Source organism: Taudactylus pleione, unplaced genomic scaffold (assembly GCF_031769625.1).
Source record: "Taudactylus pleione unplaced genomic scaffold, aTauple2 ptg000387l, whole genome shotgun sequence".
In the NCBI taxonomy this organism is placed as follows: Eukaryota; Metazoa; Chordata; class Amphibia; order Anura; family Myobatrachidae; genus Taudactylus; species Taudactylus pleione.
In genome coordinates, this window is record NW_028284788.1 from 1,908,120 (window position 1) to 1,926,238 (window position 18,119).

The following is an 18,119-nucleotide window of genomic DNA, read 5'->3' on the forward strand; positions in this document are numbered from 1 at the left end:
AGACTGGTAAAATCCTTGCAAACCCAGGAGGGGTGCAAACGGAGATGTGGGACAGTCTAGACAAAGGCACTGCTATACAGGCTCAAAAATTAAAGTCCTTGTCATAGGCTTAGCCACTGGGGAACTAGATTGCTGCACCCCATTGGAGCATTTAGGCCTGAGACTAAGAGGAAGAGTGTGCACTAAACTGTGAAGCTCATGCTATGAAATAGATGGCTTCAAAAGAGGGTAACGGCATATTGTGTGAATAACTACAGAAATAGGCACTTAAGTAGAAGTATACCAGATTTGTAGTATAAATGTATGTTACAAGTATACAGTATAGTACACTATATAAAATATGAACTTGTGACCCCCTTTTTGTAACCTGAGCTCTAGCTCAGTTTGCTATACAATTAAGTCACAATATTTAGCATAACACATAGCAGCACCCTGCACACAAAAAGCTCAGTGTGCTCAACAAAAAACAGGTCAGTGGGCCTGATTCCGTACAGATCACAACTGCGATTGCAATAGTGATTATGCACGCAGTGCCACTGCGAAGATATGCTAATGTCTGCAATCACAATGCCATACGCAGCCTGACAAACGGTCGCCCACTTTACTTTACACTCATCCGTAATACTTAGAAAGACCACAAAACCATCGGTAACATTGAGTACAATTGCAGCCTTACGCACACTAGCAAAAGCTCTGACCTTACTCAGGATTTGCTAACCTCGTCACACGCAGTGTGACGAGGTTAGCAATGATAAAGGACATATCTGTGATGAATGATGAAGGACATATCTGTGATGAATGATGAAGGACATATCTGTATCCGCTGTGTGTGTAGTTCTGAGGGCGCAGCTGAGTCCCGACAGTTGAAAAGAGAGAGATACCGTACCTTGTGCAGTTCAGCATGGCACCGCTGTGGCCATGGAGGATCTTTGGAGGCTGACAGACTACTAAGTCGAGAAGGAAGACATATCATAGTAAAGGGGCCTATCCATTAGCAGATGTTTTTCTTAGGGAGTGGATTTTTTTCTCTGCAGCGCTCTGTAGCTGCTGCTAATATCTTTCTTCATTCGTCGTTTACCGCATATAAACTGCAAGATATTTCTAATATCTGGTAGTGATATGCGATAATTGACCAACTTGTTGGAGAGATTAAAGATTCAATTTATCGGCCGCGGGAGTGCGCATCTGTCATCGTTCAGGGCCTATCCATAGTAGATAAATTGAACGGCTGAACGATATATCGTTCAGTCGTTCAATTTATCTGCTAATGGATGTTATGGAGTAAATTTACTAAAGTGAGAGTTTTTAGAAGAGATGTTGCCCATAGCAACCAATCAGATTCTAGCTATTATCTTCTAGAAGGTGCTAGTTAAATGTTAAGTAGAATATGATTGCTTGCTATAGGCAACATCACTTCTAAAACTCACTTCTAAAAATTCTCACTTTAGTAAATTTACCCCTAAGTCTGCACCACATCTTGCTATTGATATTCGTAACTAATCTCTCCAAATAAGTGCTGGAGAGATTAGAGCACTGATACAGTATATAATTGCTAGGGTGCTGAAGATACCTGTGCACTTAGGACTGCAGAGATGCACACAGGGTGGGTTTCTAAGGCGATGTAGTTAATATACCTACATGCGGCATTTTGGCTGATGAAATCCAGAGAGTAGGTGACATGCTAACAGCCGGGATGCTGAACTTAAGTATAGCGGACTTATAAGGTCTTAGCAGCGGGGGAACGGTTAGGTATAGCCATCACGGGGATGGAGGGGTTAGTGTTAGGCTAGGGAAGGGGGAGGTTAGGGTTAGATATCCCTGGGGGTGGGTTAGGGTTAGGCACCACTGATGGGGGTTAGGTTTAGGCACTAATGGGGAAGGGTTAGGTTAGGATGGGGTGGGTGGATGGTTAGTTTTAGGATGTAGGAACAGAGGGTTAGGGGGAGAAGGGGGGAGGGTTACTATACTTACCAGACCAGGATCCTGAGCATCGGGATGCCGCTGTCAGTATATTGACAGCAGGCATGTCGATTGCTGGGATTTCATGCCCATCCGTTTCTGAGTACCCAGAAACCCCCCTGTCGGACCAATTGTTTTTTTACAGACAGAGAGCTTTAATTAGTAGAGCTTTTCTACACTGGATACAGATGTGTAAGTATGCTGTGTGTGTGTTATATCTATCTAGTGTATGTGTGTGTGTGTGTACTTTGTTAATATATTTTCCAGATTATTCTGCCTATCAAAGTTGTAACATTAAGTAATTTTACTGTGTATGGGCCTAACCTCTCTGCTACAGCCTAGGAAGGAAAAGCCAATGGAGGTGTTGTCAGAAGAAAGGAGGCTGATGTGTCTACTGTAATGTGCCATGTATACTTAAATATAAGTTAAGTAATACAAAGTAAAATCAACACCTATTTTTTGTGTAGAATTAACAAACACTCATTTTAGAACTCAACCATCTAATCATGTAGATAAAAATGACAAATTGGTATTTTATATTTGAAATCAATACAACTACAACCTTTTCTAACTGTGAACTACACTGTTGCTTTTCCTCGAAGCACTAAGCATGCTGTGAACCAAGGAAATAGATGTGAATGGCTTGTTCAGAAACCTGTTTTATCAGATTGTACTGACAAGAAGTAAGTAAAACCTTGAAAATCATGCAATCATTGGAATCATTGATCCTGGTGCCTGCACCTCTTTACTGATTACACAAGCAGAAGTGCAAACCACAAACTTGTCCATGCAGGTTGATCCACAGTTTATATCAACATTAATGTGAATGACAGAAGCACACAGGTGCTAAGATCACTCATTACAAGGTCCGAGTTTTCATACGAAAAAACTCACACGGACTCACACAATGTAATATCCTCAAACTCACAAGTTTGCAGGCTGTTACATTTGCCGAGCTGTGAGACAAACTTGCACCTTTAAATTTGCGAAAAGGTACGAGTTTGTCCCGCACAAAAAACTTGGACCCTATTAAATTTGGCCCTAAATGTGAAAAAAATGGACAAGGAAAATAACGGACAATCAAGTGAAGATAGCACAGATGCTATCCTCTATATTTATTATTATTATTATTATTTATGTACTTTGGCATTATTAATTGTACAAAAGTGACTCATGTAAAAATAAATCAATAAAAAATTGCATAGTAAAGCATGCAATGTAAACATTGGGTGTCAGCATATATGGGATACAGATTTAGAAGACGGTATGCAGAAATGTAATGTTACGATTGAGTGTAATGTACTTAAAAGTAGAAAGACATGCTATACAGGACAGTGGTAGATTACTGCCTATTACTTACCGTATTTGTTTGATTGCTGGTCCTTTGGAATGCCCAAGTAAAAGTGGTATTGATATTTCTCTCCACACGATATGAGTAGGACTGCTTTTCCCTAGAACCTTGCCAACTTTCTATTAGTGAGGTCATTTCTGAATTCACACCCTGATAAAAACAAACACAAATAAAATGTTGCAACATTCTTATTATGATGTGTTCATAAATCTAACCTTGGGCCTGATTCAGACCCACTCGCGAGCGGCTGTCCGCTCGCAAGTGGGTCGATGTTATGCACTGAGCATGCGCACGACGGAGGGAGCTCCGCCGTGCGCATGCGCCAGACGCGACGAGCGAAGGAAAGTCCTTCGCTCGTTGTGTCCGATCAAAGGGGGCGTGCTGTCAATGTTGATTGACAGCACGCCCCCTTTGGTGGGCGTGCCGGGGTCGTGCCTCCCTGACGGGGGTGTTCCCACGGGAACGCCTCCCGTCAGAAGCCGGCCCACTGACATCACTAGTGATGTCAGTGGGAGTGATTTTGGCTCTGATAGAGCCAAAATCACTCCGGAGCTTGCGGTTGAAAACCTCAACCGCAGGCTCCGGCTCGCAATTTCGATGGTCGCGATGGTCTCGACCATCGCGGCCATCAAAAAGCACGCTCGTATAGCCTGTGGGTGGTGACCCACAGCTATACGAGCGTCCAGGAGGACGCTCCATGAAAATGGAGCCCGGCCCTCATTCAGAGCGTGCGCTCTGCTCAGAGCGTACGGCTCTGAATGAGGGCCCTTGTCTCCTATCTATAACACTTATTAAGTCAATATTTTGAGGAGGATACTATGTCTTTTCACTTGGGGATGTGATCACGATCTGACATCATGTACGATTTCCCTTGAACTCTCCCTCGGCAGTCCTGCACACGATTTGGTGTAAAAAGTGTCCAATGTGACAAACGATCTATCGTGCGTCCTTAACTTTTTCCAGTGCATCGTGTCCCAGATTGGCAAATCTGCCCTACAGCACGGCAGATGTGAAGATATGATGTACGACCTGCAGGGACGCACATCGGCATTGTGATCGTGAGTGGACACTCACGATTTGGGCATATTTTACACGATTTGTCGTCACGATTCGTCGGAATCAGGCAAATCATGTAAATTATCGCTAACTGTGTAGGCACCTAAGGTTAAATAAATCATCTAAGCAAATAGTGGGTGAAAGATGCATTCTTTTACTATTAATACACACAACACAAAAATGTCAAGGGGCTCACCATGCTGCACATACTCCTATACATTATTATTGTCTTTTCCTCAACATTTAAAAGCGCAATCCCATCTGCTTGAGCCATGCTCTTCACTCGGTACACTTACAGGAGGCAGTCCGTGGACCGCCCCCAATCCTCAGCTCATTTTCAGATGTCATTCCAGATAGTTTGTTAAAGCATGATGAGTGTTACACCTGTTGCCCACATATACATGCAATTGGCAGGAGGCATGCTGCACAACTAACAGCACACATACATGTTTATGCAATAGTAACAGTGTATTGTATGTGACCCACCTTGCAACATTTATAAAACAATGGACATACTGTAGAACATACATGGTTAACACAATAATATACAGTATAATAAATGTTTAGACATGAAGGTGTGATTATCAGGATAAACAACTATCTTCAATGTGCCGATGCCCCCATCATATTCATGCAGTATAATCAGACCCAGCGAAAGGGGGTACAAAGGGTACCCCCGTCCCAGCTCCCAAGGGATTAAATCGGTGCTACAGTGCCTCTGGCCATGGTAACTCTCCTGGTGTCTCCTCCCCCTGGTAAGTGGCCCCTACCCCGACTACTCTTGTCACCTAGTGCATCCCATACTAATGACTGACCTGATGACGCGGCGTTGCCATTACGCACAACTCTGTGCCGGCCCTTCTGTCCCTGCTTCCTTCCCTACAGCCGCGGCCACCTAAAAAGAGCAGAAGGAGCACCACCACCATCTCTTCTGCAGACTGCAGGTATCCTGCCCTCAGAGAGTCAGTTGTACACACACATTTATATTCGAGGGTGAGTCAAAAATTATCCGCACTCTGGCTGTAGAATTTATTTTAATCAACTTTCAGAAAAGACAAATACATAATTTTTTTACATAATCTCCCTGCTTTTCAATACACTTTGTCTTTCTGTCAACAAGCTTTCGTATTCCCACATTAAAAATGTTTTAGGTTGAGCTGCGAGCCACGAATGCACTGCTGTCTTCACTTCATTACCAGACCTGAATCTTCGTCCTCTACGGCTTCTTTCAGGGGACCAAACAGGTGATAGTCCGATTGGGCAAAATGAGGACTATAGGGAGGATGCTTTAACACCTCAAAACAAAGTTTTTGGAGAGTATCGACAGTATGAACAGTGGTGTGCGGATGTGCATTGTCATGCAACAACACAACACCCTTTGATACAGTCCTCTGCATTTTTTTTTAACTGTAGGCTTCAGCTTTTCAGTGAGCATCTTACTGTAACAAGTACTGTTGATTGTTGAACCTTTTAACTGATAATGTGCCAATACTGGCCCTTGGAAATCCCAGAAAACTGTAAGCATCAATTTTACAGCTGATAGTTGACTTTTTAAATTTTTCTTGGTCGGCGATTGAGGATGTTTCCATTCCATACTCTGCCATTTACTCTCAGGTGTGGTAGTGATGAATCCATGTCTCATCATCAGTAATAATTATTTTTAAGAAATTTTCATATTCCTTAGAGTATCGGTCCAATTTTGTTTGCAGATGTCCAAACATTTGTGCTCTTCCGTGAGTTGTTTCGGTGCCCATCTCGTACAAACCTTTCGAAACCTAAGTCTGTCATGGATTATTGCATAGGCAGAATCATGGCTGATTGGGAAATGATTTGAAACATAATCCACTGTCACTCATCTATCCAACAGAATCAGTTCACGTGCACGCTCAATGTTCGCATTGGACGTGGACAGGCGTCCGACTCCTTCTTCATGACTGACATTTGTGCAACTTTCTTTGAACTTCTCTATCCTGTCATACACACTTCTTCATGATAAAACACTTTTCCATACTGTGCACAAAGTCTTCGATAAATATCGGAACCAAACACACCCTCAGATCACAAAAAACAAATCACTGCATGCTACTCTTCTTTTGTGCAAGTGGGGCAGCCATTTTTTTTGCACTGCAGTCACAAGTGGACTGACATAACATGTTCAAACCTGCACAGCAGTGACTGTGGAGACAGCAACCTAGTATAGAGAGCATTGATAAGACAGTGCGGGCAACAGAAGTTTTAATATTACTGGAGAGCGGATAATTTTTAACTTACCCTCGAATATATATGCATACACACACATATATAGAGAAGATGGGTCAAAGATTTGTTTATTGTCTTTGGGAATATAACCCGCTATTCAGAGCTGAAGTGCCGGACTTTGTGCATTTATGTCAATATTCATATATTAGCACACTCAGGGGAGGAATATGTGTTTCTTGTGGCCAAGGGTAGTGCGGTCAAGGGTGGTGGAGGGGGCCCTCCCAGAGACATCAGTGTACAGAGCTCCAAGATTTCTGTTATAATGTTACCATTATTGTGCAGGAACTGTTGTGAAAATGTTTTGTCATTGGTGTAGTAAAAATGGGATTAGTGCAGCACCCATAACTGACCCCTAGATATATTGGGGGCTTATTTCTGGCTGTGTCTTTGCAAATCCAATGGGACCAAATCAATGGGACCACCATTTTTATGTTACATAATGGTGATTTTTTTTGGATGATGTTTTCTCAGTTTCAGTGTTTCAAAGACCAGTGAGATTGTAAACAGATTGTGCACATAGGACATCCCATTACCACTTTCCTTAAGTTCACTTTTATCTCCAGGGACCTTACCCTTTTTGAGTCTTTATGTGTCTCTCCTCAGTCACATTCTCAAACCATTTCCACACTATATACTTTAATTATATGAAAACCTCTTCCATGCACCTCCTCCCTTTACATTGGCGTGGGAAAGAGAACTCCATGGTAGAGTTCATGATTTTGATTAGGAAAAATAATTTTTGAGAACACCCACGCTAGCGCGTTGAGATCCTCTACTCTCAAGACCCATAACAAGGTTATCCCCCTTTGATATAGATATCTTACCCCATTTAATAAAATGTTCCAAGGGGTTGCAAATGAATGCTGGAGATTCAAAGCAGTCCGTGGAAGCCTCCAGCACATTTGCTGGGATTGTCCATCTCTCTCACCCTTTTGGTCTGATATTTTTAAATGCTCTGTAGCAATACTGGAAGGAGACATCACTAAGGACCCGGGGTTCTGGCTTCTAAATATCACCTCAGCTACTACTAACACGTATACAAAAAGGAGAGTTATTATAAAACGTACCTTTGTTAACTCTCTTTCTTCGAAGTCCATAGTGTCCACAGGGATACAATGGGGTCCAGGTGGGACCTTGGAGGCCTAGACACCAACAGCAAAGCTTTTCAATGCCAGGATACTCTGGTCCTTCCCCCTATACCCCGCCCACAGCCTGAGGGAAACTCATTTTTGTTAACAAGCCCAAGGCAGGAGAAGAGAGAAGGAAAAGTTGTACACTGAATAATCACACTCTCACACAGAGAAGGAAACAAGTGATCAAGAGAAGAAACCCATAGAAGCCAGGTGCATCAGGGAGGGTACCCTGTGGACCCTATGGACTTCAAACAAAGGTAAGTTTTACCATAACTCTCTTTTTCTTCTTCAGAGTCCATAGGGCTCCACAGGGAGACAATGGGGATGTCCCAAAGCAGTAGTTCAAGGGCGGGAACACTCTTGAGCTGATAGGAGAACCCTATGTCCAAAGGAAGCATCCTGAGAGGCAAATGTGTCAAAGGCATAAAACCTAAGAAAGGTGTGGACAGACAACCTGGTGGCCACCCTGCATAGCTGTTCAACTGAGATGCCACGCCTGGCTGCCCACGAGGGACTAAGAGAGTGAGTAGAATGAGCAGATACTGTAGCCTGCACAGGAAGGCAAGACTGCATGTAAGCCTGTGAGATAGTCATGTAAATCCATCTGGCCAGAGTCTGTTTGTTAGCTGGCCATCCCTTCTTGTGGAATCCATATAGGATGAAGAAGTCTGATTCCCTGATGGAAGTAGTATGGTCCACATAGATCTTTCGAGCATGGACCACATCCAACGAGGCCTCACCTGCTGAGAGGTCTGGTGATTTAAAGGCCGGAACCACGATTTCCTCATTTAGGTGGAAGCGAGAGACCACCTTGGGACGTTAGCCCATGCGTGTTCTGAGAACTGCCCTGTCCTGATGAAAGATTAGAAAGGGGGAGCGACATGAAAGCGCCCCTAAATCCGATACCCTATGGGCAGATGCGATAGCCAGAAGAAACAGTCTTTACAGTGAGCCACTTGACATCCGCTGATTCCAGGGGTTCGAATGGAGGTTCCTGAAGTGCGTGAAGCACCACTGACAAATCCCATGGAGCCACAGGAGGGACAAAGGGAGGTTGTATATGTAGAACACCTTGCAGGAAGATGTGACCAACCGGTAGAGGAGCAATTCTGCGCTGGAACTAGATGGCCAGAGAAAAGACATGTACTTTCAGAGATGCTAGGCAGGGGCCTAGATCTAATCCAGCCTGCAGAAAGGCAAGTATTCTAGAAACCTTAAAAACTTGAGGGTCATAGTTCTAGGAACACTCCATTGGAAATATGTATGCCATATTCAGTGATGAATTCTGTCTGAGTTCGGTTTATGTGCTCTGAACATGGTCTGGACCACAGAGCTGGAAAATCCCTTAGCCATTAGGAGGGCTATCTCAAGAGTCAAGCTGTTAAAGACAGATGGGCTACGTCCAGATGTAGACATGGACCCTGAGACAACAGTTCTACTCGTAGAGGAAGTTGAAGAGGAACGTCTATGGAGAGACTCTAAAGATCAGTGTACCAATGGCATCTGGGCCAAGCCGGAGCAATCAACAGGACTGTGCCCCCTTCCTGCTTGAACTTCCGAAGAACTCGAGGAAGCAGGGATATTGGGGGAAAGAGGTATGTGGAAGGGCCATTTCACTGACAAGGCATCCACGAAGGCTACGTTGGGGTCCCTTGTCCTGGTTCCATATACTGGAAGTTTTTTGTTGAGTCTTGAGGCCATGAGATCCACATCCGGCAGACCCCATTTGTCCACCGGGAGCTGAAAGACTTCTGGATGTACAGATGCGCCCAGTTAGTTTGTTGCCAATCGCATCACAAATGTGCCAGCGAATCATGCTATGCATCACGCTATGCTATGGCCTCTGCATTCAAACCTATGGAGACACACTCACATGTCCTCGATCACCTATGGCGCTACTTGCTGCACTATGAGCAACAATGAAGCTGTAGAGACCACTCTCCTGCATGCACGTCGTGACAGCTGAGGAAATCTGGTTCCCAATTGGATACTCCCGGGATGGATACCACGGGATATGGCGTTCATTCCATGTAAAAATGTGGGACTCTTCTGCCATTGTTGCCCGACTCTGAGTGCCTCCTTTTTGATTGACGTAGGCCACTGCCGTGGCATTGTCGGACTGTACTTGTACTGGCCTGCCCTGAAGAATATCCTGAGTCAGAGTGAGAGCTCTGTAGATGGCTCAAAGTTCCAAGACATTGATTGGTAACTCTGCCTCTACTGGGTCCAGCGGCCCTGAAAGGAGTGTTGGCTGGTTACTGCACCCCACCCACGGAGGCTTGCATCCGTGGTGAGGAGAGCCGAGCCCGGGATCCAAAAGGGGTGACCCTTGTCTATATGGAGTGTCTGTAGCCAGCAGGCTAGGGACAGGCGAACCTCTAGGGTAAAGCCCATCATCTGGGATTAAAGTAGATGGGGTAGACCATCAGGTGTTGAAGGGACCTGGAGTGAAACTGAGTGAACTCCACCATGTCGAAGGTGGACACCACTGATCCCAATGTCTGCATTGCAGCATGAATTGACACTTGGTGACTGAAGAGGTGACTTGGTGTTGGCACACTCTGTGTCATATTAAGGAGATCTTGTCTGTTGTTAGAAAGATCCTCTGAACCTGAGAGTCCAAGAGGGTACCTAAATGCACCATTCTTTGAGATGGTGTCAGGGAAGACTTTTTTCCAGTTGATCAGACACCCGTGCGTTTGTAGGAAGGCAATTGTTACCTACAGACTGCGATTAATGTGGCTAAGGGATGGATATTTAATATGCTCATTGCATTGGTTTTAATAAGATCAATACATATGTGGTAAATGTATATGTGTGCATGTTTAATATATGGCTTTTTCTGGATGTAAACAATATAAAGGATTATTTATTCATTAATTTAGTAATAAAAATATACACTTTTTAACAACTTTAAAAAGTTTAATAAATTATTTTTATTTATATTTGAGCAGCGCCTCTTATCATTATTACTATCTTCTTTGTACGGATTTTTTGGATGTAATATTAGCAAACATCCATAAATAGAGGCAGCAGCTCAAATATTGTTGACTGCTTTAGGTGGACCAAGCGCCAAGGAAACTTTTTTCTCTTCTCTTTTAAACCTGGGTGAATTGAAGAAGTCGGCCTCCCACCCTGAGAGCCCCCAGGGAGAGGCCCGTCCCGTCAGGTTGTAGGCTTGTCTTCAGACTTGGTAGGTGGACTTCTAGTAGCCCAGGCTTGTTTGGCCTTAGGCTTAGAGGCCTTGGCTTATGCCTGATGTCCGAGGAAAGGACTGACCCAAGGCTTCACTTTTAGGGAGAAAGGACCGAAAGGATGATGGCTTTGTGTTATATGTAGAGGGCAAGAACGCCGTCTTGGAAGCTGCCAAAGTAGTAACAATTTTATCTAATTCTGGACCAAATAGGATAACTCCAGAATAAGGAAGAGACTCCAGAGCCCTTTCTGATCCTGAGTCTGTTTTCCAGGAATGAAGCCAAACAATACGATGGGCCACTACTGAAGTGGCAGATATCCTGGAGGCCAGGAGAGCCATATCCATAGCTGCTTCTTTCAAGTAAGAGGCTGCATCTCTAATGTGAGATATGTAAGAAAGTTGCAGAAGTATCAGGGGGAAATGTCTTTTCTAGGGCCTCAGCCCAACTCTCAATGGCGTTTGCCATGCAGGCCATAGCCCTAGCAGGACAAGTAATAGCTCCTGTAAGAGAGTGTATGGATTTGTGACAAGCTTCTATATGCCTATCTGTAGTCTCGATCAAGGAGGTGGCAGTATGTATGGGTAAGGTGGCATTCTTAACCAGACGTGTTACACGAGAATCCACTTCTCATGTAGTGCAATCCGTAGCTGGAAAAGGGTAAAAGGAACTTAAATGTTTTGGAATTTGAAACCTTTTACCAAGCATATTCCATGCTTCACAGTGTAGAAAGAGATCAGCACTAGCACAAGTCACATACAAATGCAGAGAAAAATGTAATATACTGTATCTACAATTGGCACTACAATCAACTACACAGACAGCAGTGGCTGGTAGGATATAGCTCTGTATAACCTGGCCCATGGGAGAGGTATACAGGGAAACTGGACCCAGCATTCCTTTTGACCTGTGAAGCAGAAAATGGCAGCCTTGCATCTCTAAGGGGGTGAAGGGTGAGTGAGGAGCAGCTCAGGGTATGGCTAGACCGACTGTAAATATGCCTCTGCGCCAGGTATAATAATGCCCTGGTGGTCCAGTGGAGTCGTGGGTGCACCACTGTCCACATCAGCACCTCTGGTCCATCTCCTGAGACCGGAGGCTAGACTGCGTAAAGACGCGGGCCCCCATGAGCGGGGATCTGCCTTACCTGTCCCCTGGATTCTGGGCTGCAGTCTGGGGTCTGGGGGAGCCTGCTAGCTAATTCCCCTGAAAGCCCCACCGGGAGTACCTAGCCGGGGCTTGGTGTCATGGCACCGCGGAGGGGTGTTGGAGCAGCAGCGCAGACATTCAAGAGACAGTCTTTTGCTGCTGCTCAGTTTAAAATACTAGAAATAAAAATTAAATCATAAAAATAAGCTTGGCCTGCTTGAAGCAGCCCCACTGTTAAAAATGGTGATCCAGCTCCTGCTGGACACCAAGGAAACTGAGGCCCTCAGGCTGTGGGCGGGGTATAGGGGGAAGGACCGGAGCATCCTGGGATTGAAAAGGTCCTCCATGTCCCACCTACACCCCATTGTCTCCCTGTGGAGCCCTATGGACCCTGAAGAAATCCCTTTTAAGGCATCTTAACAACACGGCAAAGGTCGTGATACAAATTCTTTGGAAATCACCATCTGCTCCCTCCATTAGAGATTGGTTTAAGAAGATCGATTATTACATGAACATGAACCTCTTTAGCACAATTAAGGAGAAGATCCTCTACTTTCTAACCTCCATTTCCCCCTCTTCGCTCTGACATCCCTCATCCTTTGTCTACCCTTTCCATCTAATAATTCTATTTGCATTTTCTGTGTGTGTTGTTTTAATAATCTTGTATTTTATTTTTCTTTTCACTGTCTTATCTTTTTTTCTCCTTTTTATTAAAGTTGTACCACTTGGATAATGTTCACTGTAACTAGATGCAATACATAACTGTAATATGATACATCCTTTATTAACTTCCCATTGTAGGAGGTAATTTTCTTATTTTATATTCATGTAATGTATTGTAGTGTTCTCACTCCAAATATTCATTATTATCTGTATATGTTTCCAAGTATGGCCCGTATTCAATTTGGAGCGAAAAGCTGAGATCGGCGAAAAAGTTTCGCCGATGCCGTCATTTCACCAGGCGGAAAAGTATCACCGTATTCAATTTGAAAGACTTTCCGCCTAGGCGGAAAGTCAATGCAATGTAATAGCAGAAAAGTTTTGCCTATGAATAGCAGACGGAAACATTTGCAGAATTGGGGTTTTGGGGTGCAACATTGCGGGAATCCACAAGCAGCCTTCAGACAATCCCCCATAGGTAAACTGTGTCAAAATTTAAAAAGAAAACACTTAAGAACACCCCAAAAAAATCACTTCCATTTTGAGGGCGAAAAAAATAAATGTTGGGGGACAAAGTTAAAAACTAGCGAACTAGACTCTGGGGGGGTCCCCAAGTATGCCCCAGTTGTTGTTTCATTGCAGGTGCTTGCGGAAGGTGGATTTTTCAAGATTTTTTAAACTTAACTTTAGCAACTTTAAAATATGCTGACCCCCATGTTCAAGTACCCCAAATTTGCTGCAAATAAACCTCCTGAATACTATTCTGCACCACTTATACAAAAACGCTATTTAGCAGCTATTGAGCCCGTTTAAAAACAACAAATACCTTCAGCAAGCCAAATCGGGGGTAACCATAGCTAACCGCCATGTCAGAGTATCTTTTGGGGGGTGTCAGTCTGATTTCCCCAAATCTGACATGACTTTCCGCTTGTTTAAGTTTTGCCTGGGTCCCGTTTTCACGTACTTTCACACTGAATATGGGGATACGCGGGCACGCGCGCGATACAATTCCGCCTGCAAAACACACGATATAGGCAAAAAAGTCCAGGAGGCGGAAAAGTATCGCGGGTCCGCTCAACTTGCATACGACTCTAAGTATGATCTCTTTTTTCAATAAATACAGTTTGGGTAAAAAATGTATCACATCCACATTAAAAATGCAGACTGTAATAAATAGCGCCTTAGAAATTTCTTTTATATAGGTATTCTAGAATGTATTTCAAATTCATATTTAAACTGTGCTAATTTTGTTATGATTTATTAATGCAGAATCCTAGATTAAAAGCCTCTTCAATAGTTCTGTAGAGTATGGCCACTGTGTCACATACCATCATGAAGAAGAGCTGGCAGCCCATGGAACATTGCATATCAAACACAAATGTGATATGGGACACCTCATTACTTTCACTGTCTTCAGTTACTCTGCGTGGAGGGCTGAATAAAAAAAAGGAGTAAATAGACAAATAAGCAATGCGTTATTACAGTTTTATTTGTAGAATGAATGTTGCAATTGTTACCTGAAGGCAGGTATGTTCAGTGTGAGTACCATGTAATCATTATCCGAGGATCCAGCCGATGTATAAATATAATCTACAGCCACTTCCCACCCTGCAATACAGAAAAGAAATGTAAAGTCTTAAGTTTGTAAGCATGTAAGTAACTGGGAACCATGGCCTGAGTAACTTTTAGTGACGCATACTGTAATTCCATGAAAAAAAATGCTGTTTCCTTGTTACACATGATCGCCTCAGAGTGAAATATTTTGTTCATTCATGCCTGACAATGGTAAATAGTAGTAGTAGTAGTGAAACAGTTAAGGCAGGGGCATCTGTGTCGCAGGTATAGGGTGACACACTCTGAGATAAATGTAATAGGCTGCCGCTTTGAGACATCGGCGAGTTCCGTACGAGACTGGTTGATTTTTTTGCCTATTAAATGACTGCTACTTTAAAATATCGGGCAGTCTAGCACGAGACTTGCCGATGTCTTAAAGCCCCAGCCTATTACATTTACCCCTATATCTGAACCAGAACAATCTCCTTCATGCTATATACTCCTGTCTCTAGTATTTCTTGCTCTCTTGTCTGATCATAAATGTCTCTCTCTCTCTCTCGACGATGAGCTCAGCTTGGTTGAAGCTTCCCACGCTTGTCCTGTGAAAGAGAAGCCAAGTAGAGAAGGAAGTGCTGATTACACAGCATTATAGCTTCCCACAGATATGCTCTAATTACAAAGTACACCATGAGCATTTCTGTCCTGTCTGAGATTATATAAGTACAGTGTGACTCACATTGCGTGAGGCAACCCAAAGCACATCCAGCTCTGCTCACCACAGAACATGCCCCAACTGCTCTGCCATGCTATACCACTGGTTGTAACAATTTTCTGTCTTGCACTGCCATACTATATATCAATTACCTGTTCTTGGTCTACTAATCTCATTAGAAAAGTGATATATGCCATTATTATTATTTTGTCTATTTTCCCTCTATCATTCTCTATATAAATTTTCAAAAAAAGATATTTATTCCAATATGCTACCAAATAAAAACCTTATCTACCTGAAGAAAAACAATTCCTTAAATACAACCCAAGTAGAAAATAGTTATTCCCAATGAAGCCATTGCATCTGATAAACATAAAATTGGGCTGGTCATAAAGTGGTGAAAGCGCTTTAGTTATTAAGGGGCACACATACTGTTGGCATCCACCTGTCTAATTAATATTATATATATGAATGGGATGGTTACCTCTTTTGTGAGAGGACAAACTGCATTGCAGAGTCATTTACTTCATTTTAGTGAAGTTTTGTTTGTTTTGCTTTCCGTGTCTAATGCAGGAACCACTCCAACACTCTGTGCAGCAGTGGTTTCTGTGCAGCAATGGGTTACCTTACTTTGAGATATATGTGTACAGGCTGGTGTGCCAGAGTTAATGTACACAGAAGCAGATACTCTGAGACAATGAAGATCCCAAATGCTTAACCAGTGAAGTCGTTTACGGATGGTAGATGCAGTACAGCCATACTAACTTTTATACACACTGGTTATGTGGAGCGTAGCTTGAGCGGTGTGGGGTGTCATACTGTACAGCTCGCTGGCCGGTGAGTGTATACGGGTAGTGGGTAGCAGTGCAGGCTATGTGATGCAGTGTGGAATCGATAACTCTTAGGTCTCACAGAGTTAAGTGCACCCTAACACAGTGAACAAGATGGCGCAATGCATGCGCAGTACTAGGTTTGGCGGGCATCTTAGTAAGAGAGTGAAGCCTCCCTGGAGGTTCCGACACAGAGTCTGGGGCAGGTTAATGTAGCGCTCTCCATCTTAAACACCCCCCCTAGCTACAAGCTTCTCCATGTTACACAAACATTTAATCAAAGCTTCTTCGTAGCAACCTAGAAAAAATACAGGGTTAGTCAAATTAGAAATCATCAACATGTCAAGTGACTTTGATCTACTCCTCTTGGTAGGTCTATCAGAAAGGCTCCTCTTACTGACAGCATGGACCAGAACAACAATCTCAGTATTCACGAACTCAGGACTGCTGTCACAATTATAAAGTCTTTCACACTTTTACATCTTGCCTATCTTGGACTTCCACTCACACAAGTTGGACCTTGACTTTGGTTTCTGGATGTCATGAGGATCACTGAATGCAATATTTGCAAATTCTTCATCATATCTTTTAGCTGGCTTTGCGATATTTGATCTTGCAGAAGACCTTTTCTGTGGCTGAATTTCCACACTGGTAGTCTCTGGTCATATCTCCATTTGCTCTGAGTTTCAACCTCCAGCTTTTCTGTAAAATGTGGTGTCTCTTTGAATATGACATCTCTTGACTTGACATGCTTTCTGGTACTTGGATTCCATAATTTTTAGCATTTATGTTCATGGCAACAGCATCTTCTTTCCTTTAGTATGTGTATGTAGGCAGTACTTCCAGCAGTGCTAAGATGTTTTACACTTTGACCAAGCTTCAATAGATGTCATGTCCTTTAGGGCAACTGTAGGAGAATCGTTATTGAAATAAACTGCTGTGGATATGGCTTCTACCCAAAACTGCTACTCCAGACCTGCATCCTTTAGCATACATTTTGCAGCATTTACAGCATACATTTTGCTTTCTCCACTAGTATACAGTTTGCTAGCTCACTTACACCATTCTGTTCAGGAGTATAGGCAATGGTCAATTATACTCAATTTAATATTTTCTCAAGAAGAATTCCACCTCTCTGTTTAGATATTCTCCACCATTATCAGATCTCGGGGTTTTGAGCCTATGACCGGTTTAATTCTCTACAAGTCTATTTTAGTCTGCAATTTTCTTCACAACTTCATACTTCTTCTCATGAAGTATATGTGTGTCATTCTTCTGAAATCATCTATGTACGTCACAAAGTGTCTGGGTCCACTTATTGACCTACTTCTATTGGACTTCACACATCTGTATGTACTAATTCAAGTAATGCTGCAGCTCTGCTTGCTGTTGTGGGAAGAAACTAACAGCTTTGTTTTCCTATTCCTATACAGCTCTCACATAGGGGTTTTTCAGTATCAGTCACTGACATGCCAGTGACCATCCCATTCACTAATTTTTGAACACTGTTGTATCCAAGGTGACCAAATCTACTGTGCCAGAGTTCTAATGGCTATGACTCATTTATCATCATCGCGTAACAGTGCTGTGTGTGGGGACTCTCCTGTGCTGGAAGGAGAATCCGCTGCCCGAAGGAAGCATCCTGAAAGGCGAAGGTATCAAATGCATAATACCTCACAAAGGTATGGACAGAAGACCACGTGGTTGCTTTGCACAGCTGAACTGCAGAGGCACATGAAGGACCCACAGACCGAGTAGAGTGAGCTTTAAGAGAGGATGGTACAGACAGGCCCTCATGAATGTAAGCCTCAGAAATCGCCATGCGAATCCATCCTGCCAAGGCTTGCTTAGTGGCAGGTCAACCCTTCTTATGGAAACCATAGAGGACAAACAGAGAGTACGATTTCCTAAATGAACTGGTACGGTCAACATAAATCCTAAGAGCACGTACCACATCCAAGGAGGCCTCACCAGCAGATAGGTCTGGGGTATTAAAGGCCGGTACTATAATTTCCTCATTGATGTGGAAACTAGATACCACTTTAGGTAGGAACCCAGGGCGAGTGCACAGCTGTCCCTATGAAAAATTAGGAATGGGGGGGCGACATGAAAGAGCCCCCAAATCTGACACTTTTCTGGCCGAGGCAATGGCCAGAAGAAACAGTCTTAGCTGTGAGCCATTTTAAATCCACTGAGCCCAGTGGTTCAAATGGCAGTCCTTGGAGACCCCTAAGGACCACAGCCAAGTCCCAAGGAGCCACA

General features: G+C 43.4%; 1 protein-coding gene across 2 annotated transcripts in view; it reads right to left on the bottom strand.

Annotated features, from left to right (window-relative positions):
- Nucleotides 1–18,119, bottom strand: part of ELAPOR1 (endosome-lysosome associated apoptosis and autophagy regulator 1) — a 529,163-nt gene that overhangs the window by 273,558 nt on the left and 237,486 nt on the right. For both annotated transcript variants that reach the window (XM_088445747.1, XM_088445746.1), the window contains 3 exons: nucleotides 14,279–14,369; nucleotides 14,090–14,195; nucleotides 3,320–3,460 (listed from right to left, as the gene is read on the bottom strand). In XM_088445747.1, the coding sequence (XP_088301873.1) occupies nucleotides 3,320–3,460; nucleotides 14,090–14,195; nucleotides 14,279–14,369 (338 nt within the window). The remainder of the gene's footprint in view (nucleotides 1–3,319; nucleotides 3,461–14,089; nucleotides 14,196–14,278; nucleotides 14,370–18,119) is intronic.